Here is a 14164-nt window from a genome sequence, read left to right as displayed (position 1 = left end):
AAGCTCACGACCCAGCGGCTGCGCGGAGCGAAGTGAAACCTGCGCGGCCCTGCAGCCCAGCTCAGACTGGGGGCCCAGCGCCCGCGTCCAATCAGCGAGGGCCACGCCCCCACCAGGTCCCGCCCCGGGGCAGGCGGGCAATCTCCGCCCTTCACATCACCCCTGCCCCCCCCGCGAGTTTGCGGGCTGGGACAGGTAAAAACGGGGGTGGTCCCGCCGCGTTCCCTGCCGCGCGCGCCGCCCAGCCGGCAGTGTTTACCAGAGTGACTTGGCTTGCAAGAGACTGTTGTGCGCCCCATCCCCCACCCCACAGTGTGCGCTCGCCTCCCCCCCCGGCTGGCAGCGGCAGCGGCGAGCGGAACTGAGGGGGCGCTCCCTCCTCTCTCGGTGCCCAGCCTGGCCTTAGTCGATAGTGGAAAGCCTGCTGAGGTGCCCCTGTGCCTTTGCTGTGCCGAGTTTCTCAGCCCTAAACGATGGGAAGCGGTTTGGTCCTCGAAAACGCGCGGGTGCGAGGTTGGGCTCGGGGTCTTTGCACTCTCCTCGCCGAGAGTCCCGCGCGTCGGGCGGGACCCGATCAGCAAGATGCTCATCTTCTTCGCCCGCGCCTCACACGGAACTCAAATGCCACTTCTATCAGTCATCCCGCAGGCGCTTCCCAGCTTTTTTTCGGGCGTCCAATCTCCGTAAGAGGCCGAGCCCGTGGTGGGAAGGATAGTGAGTTAAAAGGACAAGAAGCGGTCCCAGAAGCCATCTCCTACGCAGCCCAGGTGCGGGGCGCGATGCAAGTGACAGAGCAGATAAAATAGGGAAATGAAAAAAGAACCCAAAAGAAGTAATTTTAAGGGGGGAAACAAAGCACCGAGCAGAGTCTCGGGCTCCAGGTGAGACAGAAAACTGAAGTGCGCCGGATTGGGAACCTCGAGATTTGTTGAGCTCACATAGAACCGCCGGGAACCGTCCCTCCGCGGCTGAAGAGGGCGCAGGCGGAGCGACAGTGTTCAGGCCGTGCTGGAGAATCCTGTACGGTTGCAATACCCCTGCAACCTCCTCGCTTTGCGTCTCCAACCTCTTTCTAAAGTCCGCTGTTCTGGGTCTTCTCCCTCCCAGGAGGACTCTGTAGGACTCTGTAGGACTCTGTGTCCCCTCCGCTGCTCCTGTGATTCCGCACCCCAGTCTGCTCAGCCATCCAACTAATGCCCAGAGACCCCATCCCTGTACCACCCTCCCACCCGCTCTGCGCGCCTCGGTTACCCCGCAGGGCTGCCACACGACCGCGGCGGGGGAGTGGGAGGTTGGTTAGGAAATTGAACGTCCTGCGTCCTGCTACACGGAGATTAAGGAAACTCAATTTAGGGGCTGTCCTAACCTACATCCCGGCCGGAAAGGGAAGAGAGCCTTGGGGAGAGGGACAAGTGAGGAGGCCTCGTCCAGCCGTCGGGCCGCTGGATATTATGTATTTATAAACAGATTTAATGTTAGCGTGACACAGCACAGCCCCAGATTAAAGTCTCCTTCTCCAGTGAGTTCTCAGAGATGTGAAGGAGGCCATAGGTTCCAAGAGAGGCTGAAGGAAAGGAACTGCGCCCAGCCCTGCCCGGGGATTTCTCTAGAAGAGGGAAAGGGCATGGGTATGGACGCGGCGAAGTGGACCCGGAGACCGAGGTCCACCCTGGCCGCGGCTGGGAACTCCTACCCGTGGCTGTCGGGAGCGGCCGTCTGCGCCTGGCCACTCGACGTCCCACCCAGGGGGAAGCAACGCAACCTGCAGTTCCGGCCAAGAGCCCCAAACCTGCCAGAGGCAGACCTCCTTTGAGCTGTCCGAGGCGTGGGGCATCCAGATCCTGACCGGAAAAAAGGACCACGAAGAAGAAAATCGCTTTGCTTGTCTGTTCCTGTGTAGCTCCGCCACCCCTGTGTCGCCCGGTTCTTGCAACCGGGTTAATACTTTAAAACACAAAAGCGTCGTGGGAAACAACTGGCTGTGTGCTTCTATTTAGGGCTCAACAAGGAAGCCGGCCCGGAGGCGGCGGTTCATGTGTCTCGCACGAACCGGGGAGTATGGACCAGGCGCCCCATGTCTTGTGGCCCCGAGCCGTTGCAACCTTCTGGGTTGCGAGGACTCTTGGGACTGGGTTAGATCTCAGAGGTCAGCGTGTGAAAGGCCGGTGGGCATTGGATCACCAGTCCTGGACATCGCTCTCGCAGACGCCGGCAGGGCAGTGTCCCTTCCTACCACTGGCATGGGACGTGGAGGGAGGGAAGACAGAGATGGTTTGGACTGAGAGAAGAATGATTTCGGGAACGGAACTTTGAAAAATGGGAAATCCATGGACCACAGGCGCCGTCTGTGTAGTGTTTCCGAATTCCGAAACCAATATATTGTAGCGTATTCCCCAGGCCCGCCTTCCCGACCTCTCCAAGCAGCGGGAGCGCCTTCCCGTCACTTAATTTCTTTATTAAACTGGATGGCTATGCTCTTCTCAAGGACAGATTACAGTTTCGCGCGGTGAAAATGTTTTCCGTTGCTTCGAGGGTCCGGAACCCGCCTACCTGAGATGAGCTGCTCGAGTTCTTGCTTCGCTGAGAGCACAACTCTAGGGTCATAGTCCCCTGTCCTTTCCGGTGCGTTTCCTCACAGAGCCCAAGAGGGGACTGATTCACTGGAAAAGCATCACTTGATGAACTGAATTTATACCCGCGTTTGGGGGTGTAGAGAACCTTCCCCCTCTTCTTTTGCCTAGGGGGTGTCTGATTTTTATGTTTTTTTTTCTCACCCAGTAACATAGCTTTTCTAAATTACTGTGAATCTTGAGTCACCGCTGACCTCAGGAGATCTTTGGCCGCTCGGGGCGGTGGGGCGCGCTGGAGGGGAGGGAGCAGGCGGGGAGGAAACACCCTGACTGTAGGAGGTTGAGGTGCCCATGATGGAAGAAGTTGAACTCAGGCGACGTTACTGGGAAAAAATAAGGCTCCAGTTCCCCAGGCTTCCTTTCCCAACCGTGCTTCGGCCAGATCTCGGCTCAGTGACCAAAATCCCCCGCACCCCCACGCTCCTCTGGCTGTGGCCCCGCATGAGCCAGCCTGGCCTGTGCCGCAGCTCCTCGAGCTAGGGGAGCGAGCTTTACCGAAGCTGCAGACCGGCCGCTACACTTCTCGCCTCGCGGATTAGAGCTTGGCTCGCAGCTTTGACCGCTGGGAGCGCGTCTCTTCCCCGGCCTGCGGCTGCAGGGGCGCGGAGTAAAACGCCCAGGCTGCCCCTGGGTTGGGGATTCCTGCGATTGGTGCGTGGAGGTTGGTGTGTGGAATGTTAAAAGCGGAGATCACCCTCAGGGAATCAATCTTCACTGAGTCGCACAAATCCAATAACTGCAAAACACACAAAGGGACAAGTCAGCTATTGGCACACTCACAAAGATCTAGTGCCAGAGGCTTTGGGCCTACCCCCAAACACCCGCGCTCTCAGCAGCGCGGAAACTTCGAACTCCGTGAGACCCAGGAGGTAAGAAACAATTGATTTTGAATAACCCTCTGAAGCCTTTTTCATTTTACAAATTTGTAACTCTGACCCCTAGGTGGCCAGAAGCCTAGGCATTTTACGTAAAGGGGTGGGGGTGGAGGTTCTGCCCCCAAACTAACGAGGAAACTGGAGACCAAAGTTTTAGAAATTAATGTTCTCTTCCCCTCCTCCCCATTTCCCCTCCCGGCCTTCTCCTCCCCTCCTTCCTCTCCACCTCTAGAGTGCCTGGGGTGCCACCCTCTGGCGCTCGGAGGCAACTGAACAGGAAGAACCTCAGAACAGGTGAACCAGTAAGGAGACCTGCTTGGGCCTTCCCAGACTAGTGCCTTCAGGCCTCTCGTGGGCCACAGCGATTCTGAGACTGCAGAGTGGGACTCCAGACTAAGGCTGTGCAGGCATTGGCACCTTGCACACTGACCATGCACACAACATCGACGACCTGGTAGAAGGGAGGGGAAGTTGCAGCTCAGTGATTTGGAGAAGCTGCACTGGGTACATTTTAATTTCATTTTCCATGGTTTAGGCGACAGGGCATTATTTTTATTTCCAGAGAAAAAAAAGCTATCAAAACAATAGATTGTTTTTCTACAACTGAACAAGGGCAGAGGACTGCTTTTCTTTCCCCTTAACCAACTACATACTGTACTCCTACATTTTTTAAGTTTTCAGCAAGTTGTAAATTTCTTTCACACAGTGAATCACAGTAACCCCACTCCCTAATCAGGTTTTTATGGTTTTAAAAACATCACTTTCAACAGCCCCATCTTTGCCCTCATGTGGTGGTCATCTCTGAGCTGCTCTGTTGTTAAGACCACAGTTTCCTTCTCCAGCATTCAAAATGCCATTTTAGGTGTTCAGGGACAATAGGGGTGGGGAAGGGATGGTAGTAGGCTGAGGGAAGAGTATGAATTATAATAGTCCAATGCTATGCCTTCCTTGAAAATGTACTCTATTACATCAGTAATTTCTAATGAAAAGCTTCATTCTTCACACATTGTGGTTAAGCATCATCAAATCAGTACTGAAAAGACTTTGATCATATTTGCAAGATGCGCTAAGATGAACTTTCACTGACCAGCATTTCAAAGTTCATAATTAATACTCTTGACAAATCCCTGACTAATCTGTCAACTCTCGATGTCTTTAACCACACAGTTCAAAACCATGAGATGGTTACACAGCCCCTGAACTTTCCGCATAGTGTCATGTAATTATTTGAGATAAATTTCCCTTTGAGTTTGCATTATGTAACTCAACCAACTTTTGCTCAAATGAAGGTTGTGTGAAAGAGAGTGTGGGCTTGGTCTGGTTTATGTAGTGTTAGATACAGAATTAAGGATCAAAAGTAGAAATTACAGGAGGCAGATTTCTATCCAATATAAGGAAGACTTAAAAAAAAAACTGAAAAAAGGAACTCAATGCTGGTGAAGAAGAGGGTTTCTTCACTCATAACTGTTCCTGGATTGATCCCACCAATGACACTAGATGGGAGCAATGAACTAGCAGGGAAGGCTAAATGTGGACTGCCCAGGTTATTTGTAAATATAAACTTCTGGACTTGTCTACAGTACTCCTTCCTGCCTTGTCCATTTTTCACTGATTGCAGGAAGAACCATGAAAGGATTCATGTTTTTAGATACAAGAGTCAGGCACACTCTTCTTACAATGGTTGTTTGGCTCTGAATCCATGTACTAACCTACCTATGTCTCCACCTGTCACAATGATAGTAATTATCTTTTCACTGACAAAGAATGTTCTGGAGTCCTATCCTGGGTTAGGAACCATTCTGGCTGAGGAAGCTTATGGGAGCACACTGTGAACACAGGTCTTCTATGTCAGGAAGCTGATGGAATTTTAAAGGGTTTTAAAAATGTGACCTTCTTGGACTGGAGGTGTTGCTCAAGCAGTAGGGCACCTGCTTTGCAAGCACAATGCCCTGAGTTCAAACCCCAATTCCACCAAAAAAGAAAGAAAGATCTTAATGCAAAATATACTTCAGTAGCTAATATAGCACTGGTTATTTTAATAACAGTATTTTTTATTACCAGGAGTATTTTTATTTAGGGCTAAGAAATATATTATTAAAGTGTAGTTTTATTACCAAACATATCATTACATACTATAAATATTAAAAAAATGGGCCACTTTCCAGGGGTCCCCTGCTCTAAGAATTCATGGCCCTTTTATGCTGGACAAAGTACCCCAAGTTTTGCAAAGAAAAATTGACACCTTTCAAAAAAACGTAAGTGAAGAAGTGCCACTTAAAGATAAAAGTATGAGCCAAATGGGGCACTTTAATCCCAGCACTTGGGAGTCTGAGGGAGAAGGATCATGAGTTTGAGGGTAGCCTGGGCTACAAAGCAAGGCTCTGTCTCAAATAAGTAAATAAATAAATATGAACAAAGTATAGGTTCTTATAAAAATTTTTAAAAGGGCAGATCTACAAACAGTAAGAACTGAGATCCACTGGGGAAAAAAATAGCCAGTGAGTGGGATTTGAGATCAGTTTCAGAGAAAGCAGAAATACTTGGGAGTCCTCAGGGGAAATGGTGTATAGATATGTTAGTATGTGGATTTTAGAGGGAAATTTGTAACTTTAGTTCGGTTTTCCATATCCACCTAGTTGGAGTGTTTTACTTCTTTTCCTCTTCTTTTGGACTCTCCTTGCATATTCTTTATTCAATTAGGAGAACAGGATGTCCTGAGATGTATGACAACTAAATTTTATAGCTGCTTAATCCCTCTTATTCCCACATGACATGGTCCTAGTCTTACCATAAATGCTAAAGGTGTGAGGTGCTCAGTGCACTTGCAGAGACACCCTGGCTACTCCTTCTACCCTGCAAGTTTTCCAGCCTCCTCCCCATGCCCCGCCTCTGTTTCCAGCACTGGATGCCCTCATGTGCAGTTTCTTGAGCCTTGAGAGATTATGTCTTATTGGGATTAGTCCCTTTCTAATGACAGTGAGCACTGTGGTAGAGTCTTTTTCTCCATCCCTTGGGTGTGGGAGGGCTTGTGACTTGTTTTGCCAACAGAGTGTGGAGAAAGTAAATTCCAGAGTCTAGGCCTTAACTGCTTTGCCATTGTTCTTACCCTCGGTAACTCTGAGACCACTTACTGTGTGTGCAGAGGTCCTGTCTAGCCTGCTGGTAGATGAAAACTGTATTAGTCAGCTTTCTTGTCACTCTAACAGAATGCCGGACTTCAATAATGTAAAAAGAGGAAAGACTTATTTTGGCTCATGGTTTCAGAGGACTCAGACCATGGTTGCTGCCCACAGTCTTGGACAGAACATCATGTTGGTGGGAGCATGTGGTGGAGGAGCTTTTTCATCTCATGGCTGACAGGAAGCAGAGAGCAAAGAAGGGACTCTGGACTAGGGATAAACTTCAAAGGCACAACCCCATTGACCTCCTTCCTCCAACTAGGCCCACCTCCCAAAGTTTCTAGAACCTCCCAGTATAGTGCCACCAGCTAGGACGAAGCGTGCAACATATTTCATTTCATATTCAAACCACAACAAAAGCCAAGTGGGTAAGGGCCCAGGTGCCTTGGCTAACAGCCAGCACCCACTGCTGATAAGTGTGGAAGGCCATCTTGTATCTCCAGTCCTCTTGAACCCAGTTGACTATAACCCTGGGAGTGGTCGTAGGTAAGACTAGCCAAAGAACTGCTCAGGTTGCCAAAATCACAGAATTGGTGTCAATCACTATAGCTGGTTAATGAAATTTTTAACTTTACTATTCAAAGCACAAATAAACTTGCGATAAGCTATCTGTTATGCTTCATTTTCAAAAGGAATTTCTGCACAATTCCCTTATTTTATAAGGGATTGTTAGACTTCAGAGGGCTACTAATGTAGTTTCCTGTCCTTCATTTGACTTGATTTACACCAACTAGATATTTAATCAGAAGCTTTAAAAGAAGAGGACTCTTAAAAACAATCAACAAAATTTTTTATTGAAAAGTTGTGATGGAAGATAAAGTTAAAGCTATGGTAAAATGGTAAAGTGAGGTTTCTGTCTTATGTGTGACCATCATTTACCATCTTTGGTCCTGCTGTGACATATAACTGTCAGGTACCTCTGTCCACCTTTATCCTTCTCTATGTTATTCCATGCTGTGTTGTCAACCCCAGTTTCTGGTCAATATTTTATGGATGGTTTTGCCAGCCTTTGCCAAGGATCCGTTTCTATTGGCGCTGAGTCTGAGCTTTCTATGTTCCATCCCAGATGGTCAGACAGGTAAGGACAACAAGGTATGAAGAGAGCCACTTGACTGCCTTGCCTCGGCAGCCTGCCTCCAGTATCTTTCTAACAATCCCATGAAGCAACATTGGGCACTTTTCAAACCTATGTAACCCAGGTTTTCTGTTCTCTACTCCATGCTGACTTGGCAGCATTTCCTGTATGCCTACTGTGTGCTAGATTATAGAGGAGGCCTGTAAAATCACTGGCTCTTCATAGTCTGTTGGGTATCACTCCATCTTACAGATGAGGAAACCAGGGCTTTAAAAAATTTAGCACCTTCATCCAAGTCACATACTATGCAACTAGGGTTTTAATCCATGGCTCTTTTTTCCTACAGCCCTGTCTACCCTTCCTGCCTCCACCTTCCTTAAGAGCTTCACTGTTTGTAGACCTTAGAGGATACAGGGTGTGGCTCTGAGGAAATGCCTCCATGATCATAGCAAGTGTGTGGCCCTTGATGCTCTCCCTAAGTCAGAATCAGCATTCCCCTGTGTGCCCAGTGTGGAGAACTCCAGGTAGCTCAGCCACACTGGCTCAAGATTCCCCAAAAGGACCCCAGAAGTCATGGGGCCCAGTAACAATGTGTTGCCACTAGAGGAAGGAGCCAAGGACACTGGCTAAAGAGGCAGCTGCTAGCTGAAAAAGGCCAGTTGGAAGACCTGGGAGCATTTTCTGCAGAAAACCAAGGCTTCAGCTTTCTAGAAATCATGCCTATCCTGAAAAGACCTGTATATAGGATGTTCAAAACGCACTGGATTCTCTTCTGGTTGTGGGAGAGACACCGCAGATCCTCTTTTAGGAAATCATGAGAACTCTTCTGCACTTCTCAATAGGCCCTCTCTGCCCCTCCAACTCACCACCCCAAGTCATCAAATACAATTCAAAATTCCTTTCCAAAATGCAGCATGCAGACTGACAAATCATGACTGTGAAAACTGCTACAGTTGCTGGGTTTGATGACACATGCTTGTATTCCAGGCTCCTAGAGAGGCAGAGATAGGAGCATCAAGGTCCAAGGCCAACCGGGCAAAGTTAACATGAGACCTTATCTAAAAAATAAACTAAAAGAGAAAAGATTAGGGGTATGGCTCAAGTGAAAGAGCACTTGCCTGGTAAGTGTGAGGCCCTGAGTTCAATCCACAGTATTGCGAAAATACAAAAACAACAAAAATATTGCTATAGTCAGGTAATTAACACTCGGCTATTTCTCTGCTGGAAAAGATTTCCAAACTCACAGAATGCACAGAGGCCTTGGTTTGACTTATCCCTAACCCATTCATTTCCCATGAAGAATTGCTTACCTACACTTTACAGAGACAAACATTCCCTAAAGGGCAAGTCTAGCAAGTCTTTGGTGGCTACTTTGTCACCTTCGCCCCTATTGTCTGACTAGAAATCAGCATAAAGACAAACACACACTGGATACTATGATTCTAGTTCTCCAGTTTACTCTACATACCTGGAAAAGGTGCTCCACTCCTGTTTTCCCTGACCACCAGCCAGTTCCTCAAGGTGGGGTCAGGCCTAAACTTGCCTGGTCCCAAGAACACATACGATCTTGTATTTTCCTCTATAGTCAAGTTACGATAGCAGGAAACAAGATTCTGTGGTCTAATCCATAATCAAGACTCCAGCTTAAAGTTTTCTCTGCATCAATATAAATTATATTTGATGTTGATTAGCTCTTTGGCTGATAAAAATATTTAGCATAATTTGAAATGTTAGAATGGAAAAATTGCCTTCCTAGCCAAGCAATATCATCTTCGTTTAGGCCAACTAGAGAGTGTAATTTGAGGAGAGACAGATTTACCTTCAAAATGTTTTTCTTTTTGCATTTTTGTTTTAACTGAAGAGTATACAGCCATTTCCCTGTTTCACTGAAGGAGTGGAGCTATAAATCTTGACATTGCCACTTGTGAGCCATGATAACTTTCTTATCACTAAGATGGAAGGATTAAGTAAATCTTGCATGGGTTGAGTATATATAAATATTGTTATTACTGCTATTTGTGGTCCTGGGACTTGAACCCACGACCTGGCACATGCTAGGCAAACACTCTGCCACTGAGCTATGTCCCCAGCCCTATTGCTATTATTGCCATGTGTTCTCTAGTTAATAATAAAGGCAATGTCTTTATAACAGCATTTTGTTTTACAAAGTCTGCTTAATCATCATTACCTAAAACAAGAACGCTGACACAGAGACATCGTCTTTAACCACTTAATAAGAACTTCTGACATTTATTCATACTGCCACTGATTCATAAGAGGAAAAGTTTAAAAAAGTGCACATTGATCTCCCTTTAGAATACAGGAAACCATATAAAAGTTTTGGCAATGGAATTAAAGTAACCACAATGCCGCTCTTGGTAGCATTTTCTACAGACAAAGGCATTTACATGAAACAAGAAAGAATATTCAATTAGGTGGTTGTAATAAAGCTGCAATATTAGCTTCACACCTTTTCAAATAAAAGAAGAGGGCATTTTTATTGACTAGTGATTAGTAAATACATACCCAAGAAAGAGTGATTTTTAGTCAAAAGAACTGAATAAGTCATCCCTTGAGTATCAGAGGATTGGTGCCAAGACCCTATGCTCTCACCCCCCCCACCCCCCACCCCGCAGACACCAAAACCTGCAGATGCTCAAATCCCTCACATAAAATGCCACAGTGTTTGTATATAGCCTAGGTACATCCTTCCCTATGCTTTAAATCATCCCTGGATTTATTATAAGATCTAATACAAGGTAAAAGCTGTGTAAATAGTTGTTAGACTGTATTGCTTAAGGAATTGTGGCAAGGAAAGTAAATCTGTATAGGTTTAGCATAGACACAATGTTATTTAGAATATTTTTGATTTGTGATTGGTTGGATCTGTGGGTGCAAAATTACATATAAAGGGGGATGACTGCACACAGTAGGAGTCCAAAGTTATTGTGAAGAAAGTTGGTGCCCTGGAATTTTTAATCTCATGGACCCAGATTATTTCAGTAGCAATTTGAAAGGGTTCCTACTTCTAGTTAGGATGTACATGGAGTCAAGAGAACTTTGCTCCCATGGTAACAAGCAGAAGAATCTGAACAAAATAAAAGTCATATGTTTTATGGGGCTTCTGAAAAGCACCATATAAGCTTAAAGAAGCATTGATGAAATCATTCAGAGAGAAATGAGCTCTTTATAGGCAAGCCAAAAGCTATGGGTCCTTCACACATGGAGGTAAGTACATTTTTGGGGTGCTGGTAGACAGAAGTGTGGGCCTACCAAAGATGACAGAGACTTTGAAGGGATGAGAAAAATGGTCAGATGGGCTGGAACTGGGAACAACTGAAGCGCACATAAACCCTGAGAATTATGCAAAGTAAGCTGCTGCTTATGGGGTTTGGAAAGAAGAAATTTGCAGTACTGTGCACCCTTATCGTGCCTACCCTTTGGGGCTGTTCTGAAGTTGAACTCGAAGGAGAATCAAAGGTTCTGGGATTGTAGTCCTGTATCCTCCAGCTCAATTGCTGACAGGGTCAGAAGGCAGCGTGGGTTGGGGGCTTGCTAAGCACAGTGAACTTGGTCTAATTAAAGTAGGCCCTGCTGAACTTGACTCTAGGAGAAATCTTAACAGTCATACTAAAGAAAGGGAAATAAAGGAAGTAGAGTCTGTTATATACAATGTTTGAAATGCAGCAAAACATTCTAAGACCTGCATAGAAACAGGAGAATGTAACTCAAAAACTTTCACAACCAGTAAAAGCAGACTTCTGTGTGAACAGTTACCGCAATTAGCAAACAAGGATTTTCAAACAACTATTATAAATACATTCAGGAATTTACAAGGAAAAATGGATATAATGGACTAAAATGGCATATTTCATGATATAATGGATGGAACTGGAGAACATCATGTTAACTGAAGTAAGCCAGGCTCGAAAGGTCAAAGATCACACTTTCCTTCATATGTGGAAGCTAGATTTATAAGATAAATGTACACATATATACATATGTGATCCTACACACACACACACACACACACACACACACACACATACACATATATTGAGTGAGAGAACATGGTCTCTGAGAACATTTGTCTGAAGGGGCTATGGGGAGACAGGAGAGGGAAAGAGAATGTTAGTGAAAAATATTGAAACATTGCATCTGTATATGAAGATACAGGCTGGGCTGGTCAAAAGGCAAGACCTTATCTCAAAAATAACCAGAGCAAAAAGGGCTAGAGGTGAGGCTAAAGTGGTACAGCTCCTGACTAGCAAGCACAAAGCCCTGAACTCAAACCCCGCTACTGCCAAAACAAAACAAAAAAATATTAATATGTGAGAGAAAAGTCAATCTCTCTAATGCATGGGAAAAGTGGTAAGAATGACAGCTGTATTCTCATCAGACACAAGGCAGGAAAAAAGACAGTATGATGATAATCTAAAATTCTATATTCAGTAAAACTATACCTTAAAAATGAAGCTGAAAAAAATAAAGCTGGACATGAAAGTTATGAAGAAATAAAAATAGAATAATTTTTGCCACGAACTGTCACTATAAAAATGTATCCAAAAAAATCCTTCAGTCTCAAAGGTTATAAGATCACATAGATTCTTTTTTTTTTATTGGTTGTAGCATAATTTATTCAACCAGCCCCCATTTCAGTTCTAAAGTTTACTTTTGGTAACAATGCTGCAGTGAATCTCCTAGTGTATATTATGCCATCTTTCAATGCCTGTGAGGTAAATTTCAGGAAGTGGGATTGCTGGGACAGAGTGTCTATTTTTTTTTTATTATTCATATGTGCATACAAGGCTTGGGTCATTTCTCCCCCCTGCCCCCACCCTCACCCTTACCACCCACTCTGCTCCCTCCCTCTCCCCCCTACCCCTTCAATACCCAGCAGAAACTATTTTGCCCTTATTTCTAATTTTGTTGTAGAGAGAGTATAAGCCATAATAGGAAGGAACAAGGGTTTTTGCTGGTTGAGATAAGGATAGCTATACAGGGAGTTGACTCACATTAATTTCCTGTGCGTGGGTGTTACCTTCTAGGTTAATTCTTTTTGATCTCACCTTTTCTCTAGTTCCTGGTCCCCTTTTCCTGTTGGCCTCAGTTTCTTTTAAGGTATCTGCTTTAGTTTCTCTGCGTTAAGGGCAACAAATGCTAACTAATTTTTTAGGTGTCTTACCTATCCTCACCCCTCCCTTGTGTGCTAAAGCTTTTATCATGTGCTCAAAGTCCAATCCCCTTGTTGACCACATAGATTCTTATACTCCTTTTTTTCTTTTTGGCAGTACTGGGGTTTGAACTCAGGGCCTACACATTTGCTGGGCAGGTGCTCTGCCTCTTGAGCTACTCTGCAGCTCAAATGATGAGTAATTTTTTTCTTTTTTTGGCAGCACTGGGGTTTGAACTCGGCTTCATACTTGCTAGGCAGGCACTCTTACCACCTGAGCCACTCCACCAGCAAATACCACATAGAAACTCTGACATAATTTTATACAAAATCTCATTTAAGAAAACCATGAGTATGAGGAATACTTTTCATATTATGAAGCAAGCATACCCTGATGCTAAAACTTAACAGAGTCATAGCAAGAAAATAAAATCAAAGACCAAATGTCTCCTAGGAACATAGATGAAAAAATTCTCTTGATCATCATAAGAAAGACATGTTTTGTGGATCTCAAATGTCTCCCAAAGGCCCATGTGCTAAAGGCTCGGTCTCTAAGCTAGTGCAGTTGGAAGAGGGTAACCTTAGGAGATTGGGTCTTGTAGGAGTTCATAAGGTCTCTTGAAGGGGGTCTTGTGACCCTTACCCCTAACCTTTTCTTTTTTTAATTTGACAAAATTAAAAACTGATAGAAACTCAAACTAGGGATAGAAGGGAATTTCTTCATTCTGATAAAGGATATTTATGGAAAACCTAAAGTTAACATTATACATTGAACACTTTCCCCTATGATCAAGAAAAAAGTAAAGGTGCCTTCTTTCAATATTTCTTTTCAACATTGTGTTGCAGCTCTTAACCAATAAAAAAGACAAGAAAAATGCATGAAAAATATGCAGATTGGAAAAAAAGAAGTGAAACTTTTTATTCTCAGATGCTGTAATTGAGTACTTTGGGAATTCACAAACTACTTGAACTAATAAATGAACTTAACTTAGGTATACAAATCAATGTACAAAAATCAAGTGTGTATATACTACATATAATTAGAAACTTTATATATCATTTTCAATAGCTTTAAAATAATAAAAATTTAAGGATAAATTTAATGAAGTATGTTCAAGAACTTTTACTACAGCTTTAAAAAAAGTACTGCTAGTGAGAATTAAATAAATGGAGAGATATACCATGTTCATGGATTGTTACAGTATCAATTTTCTCCAAAATGATATTAGATT

At 44.7% G+C, this 14164-nt stretch overlaps 1 protein-coding gene across 1 annotated transcript in view; it reads right to left on the bottom strand.

The window, feature by feature from the left end:
- Positions 1-1525: 1525 nt before the first annotated feature.
- Positions 1526-14164, bottom strand: part of Acoxl (acyl-CoA oxidase like) — a 353884-nt gene continuing 341245 nt past the window's right edge. Inside the window, exon 19 of the mRNA XM_074050254.1 lies at positions 1526-3366. Coding sequence (XP_073906355.1) covers positions 3166-3366 — 201 coding nt within the window. The 3' untranslated portion in view covers positions 1526-3165. The remainder of the gene's footprint in view (positions 3367-14164) is intronic.

Source organism: Castor canadensis, chromosome 12 (assembly GCF_047511655.1).
Source record: "Castor canadensis chromosome 12, mCasCan1.hap1v2, whole genome shotgun sequence".
In the NCBI taxonomy this organism is placed as follows: domain Eukaryota; kingdom Metazoa; phylum Chordata; class Mammalia; order Rodentia; family Castoridae; genus Castor; species Castor canadensis.
Note: the sequence above shows the minus strand (reverse complement) of the source record. Positions and strands in the feature narration are given on the sequence as shown.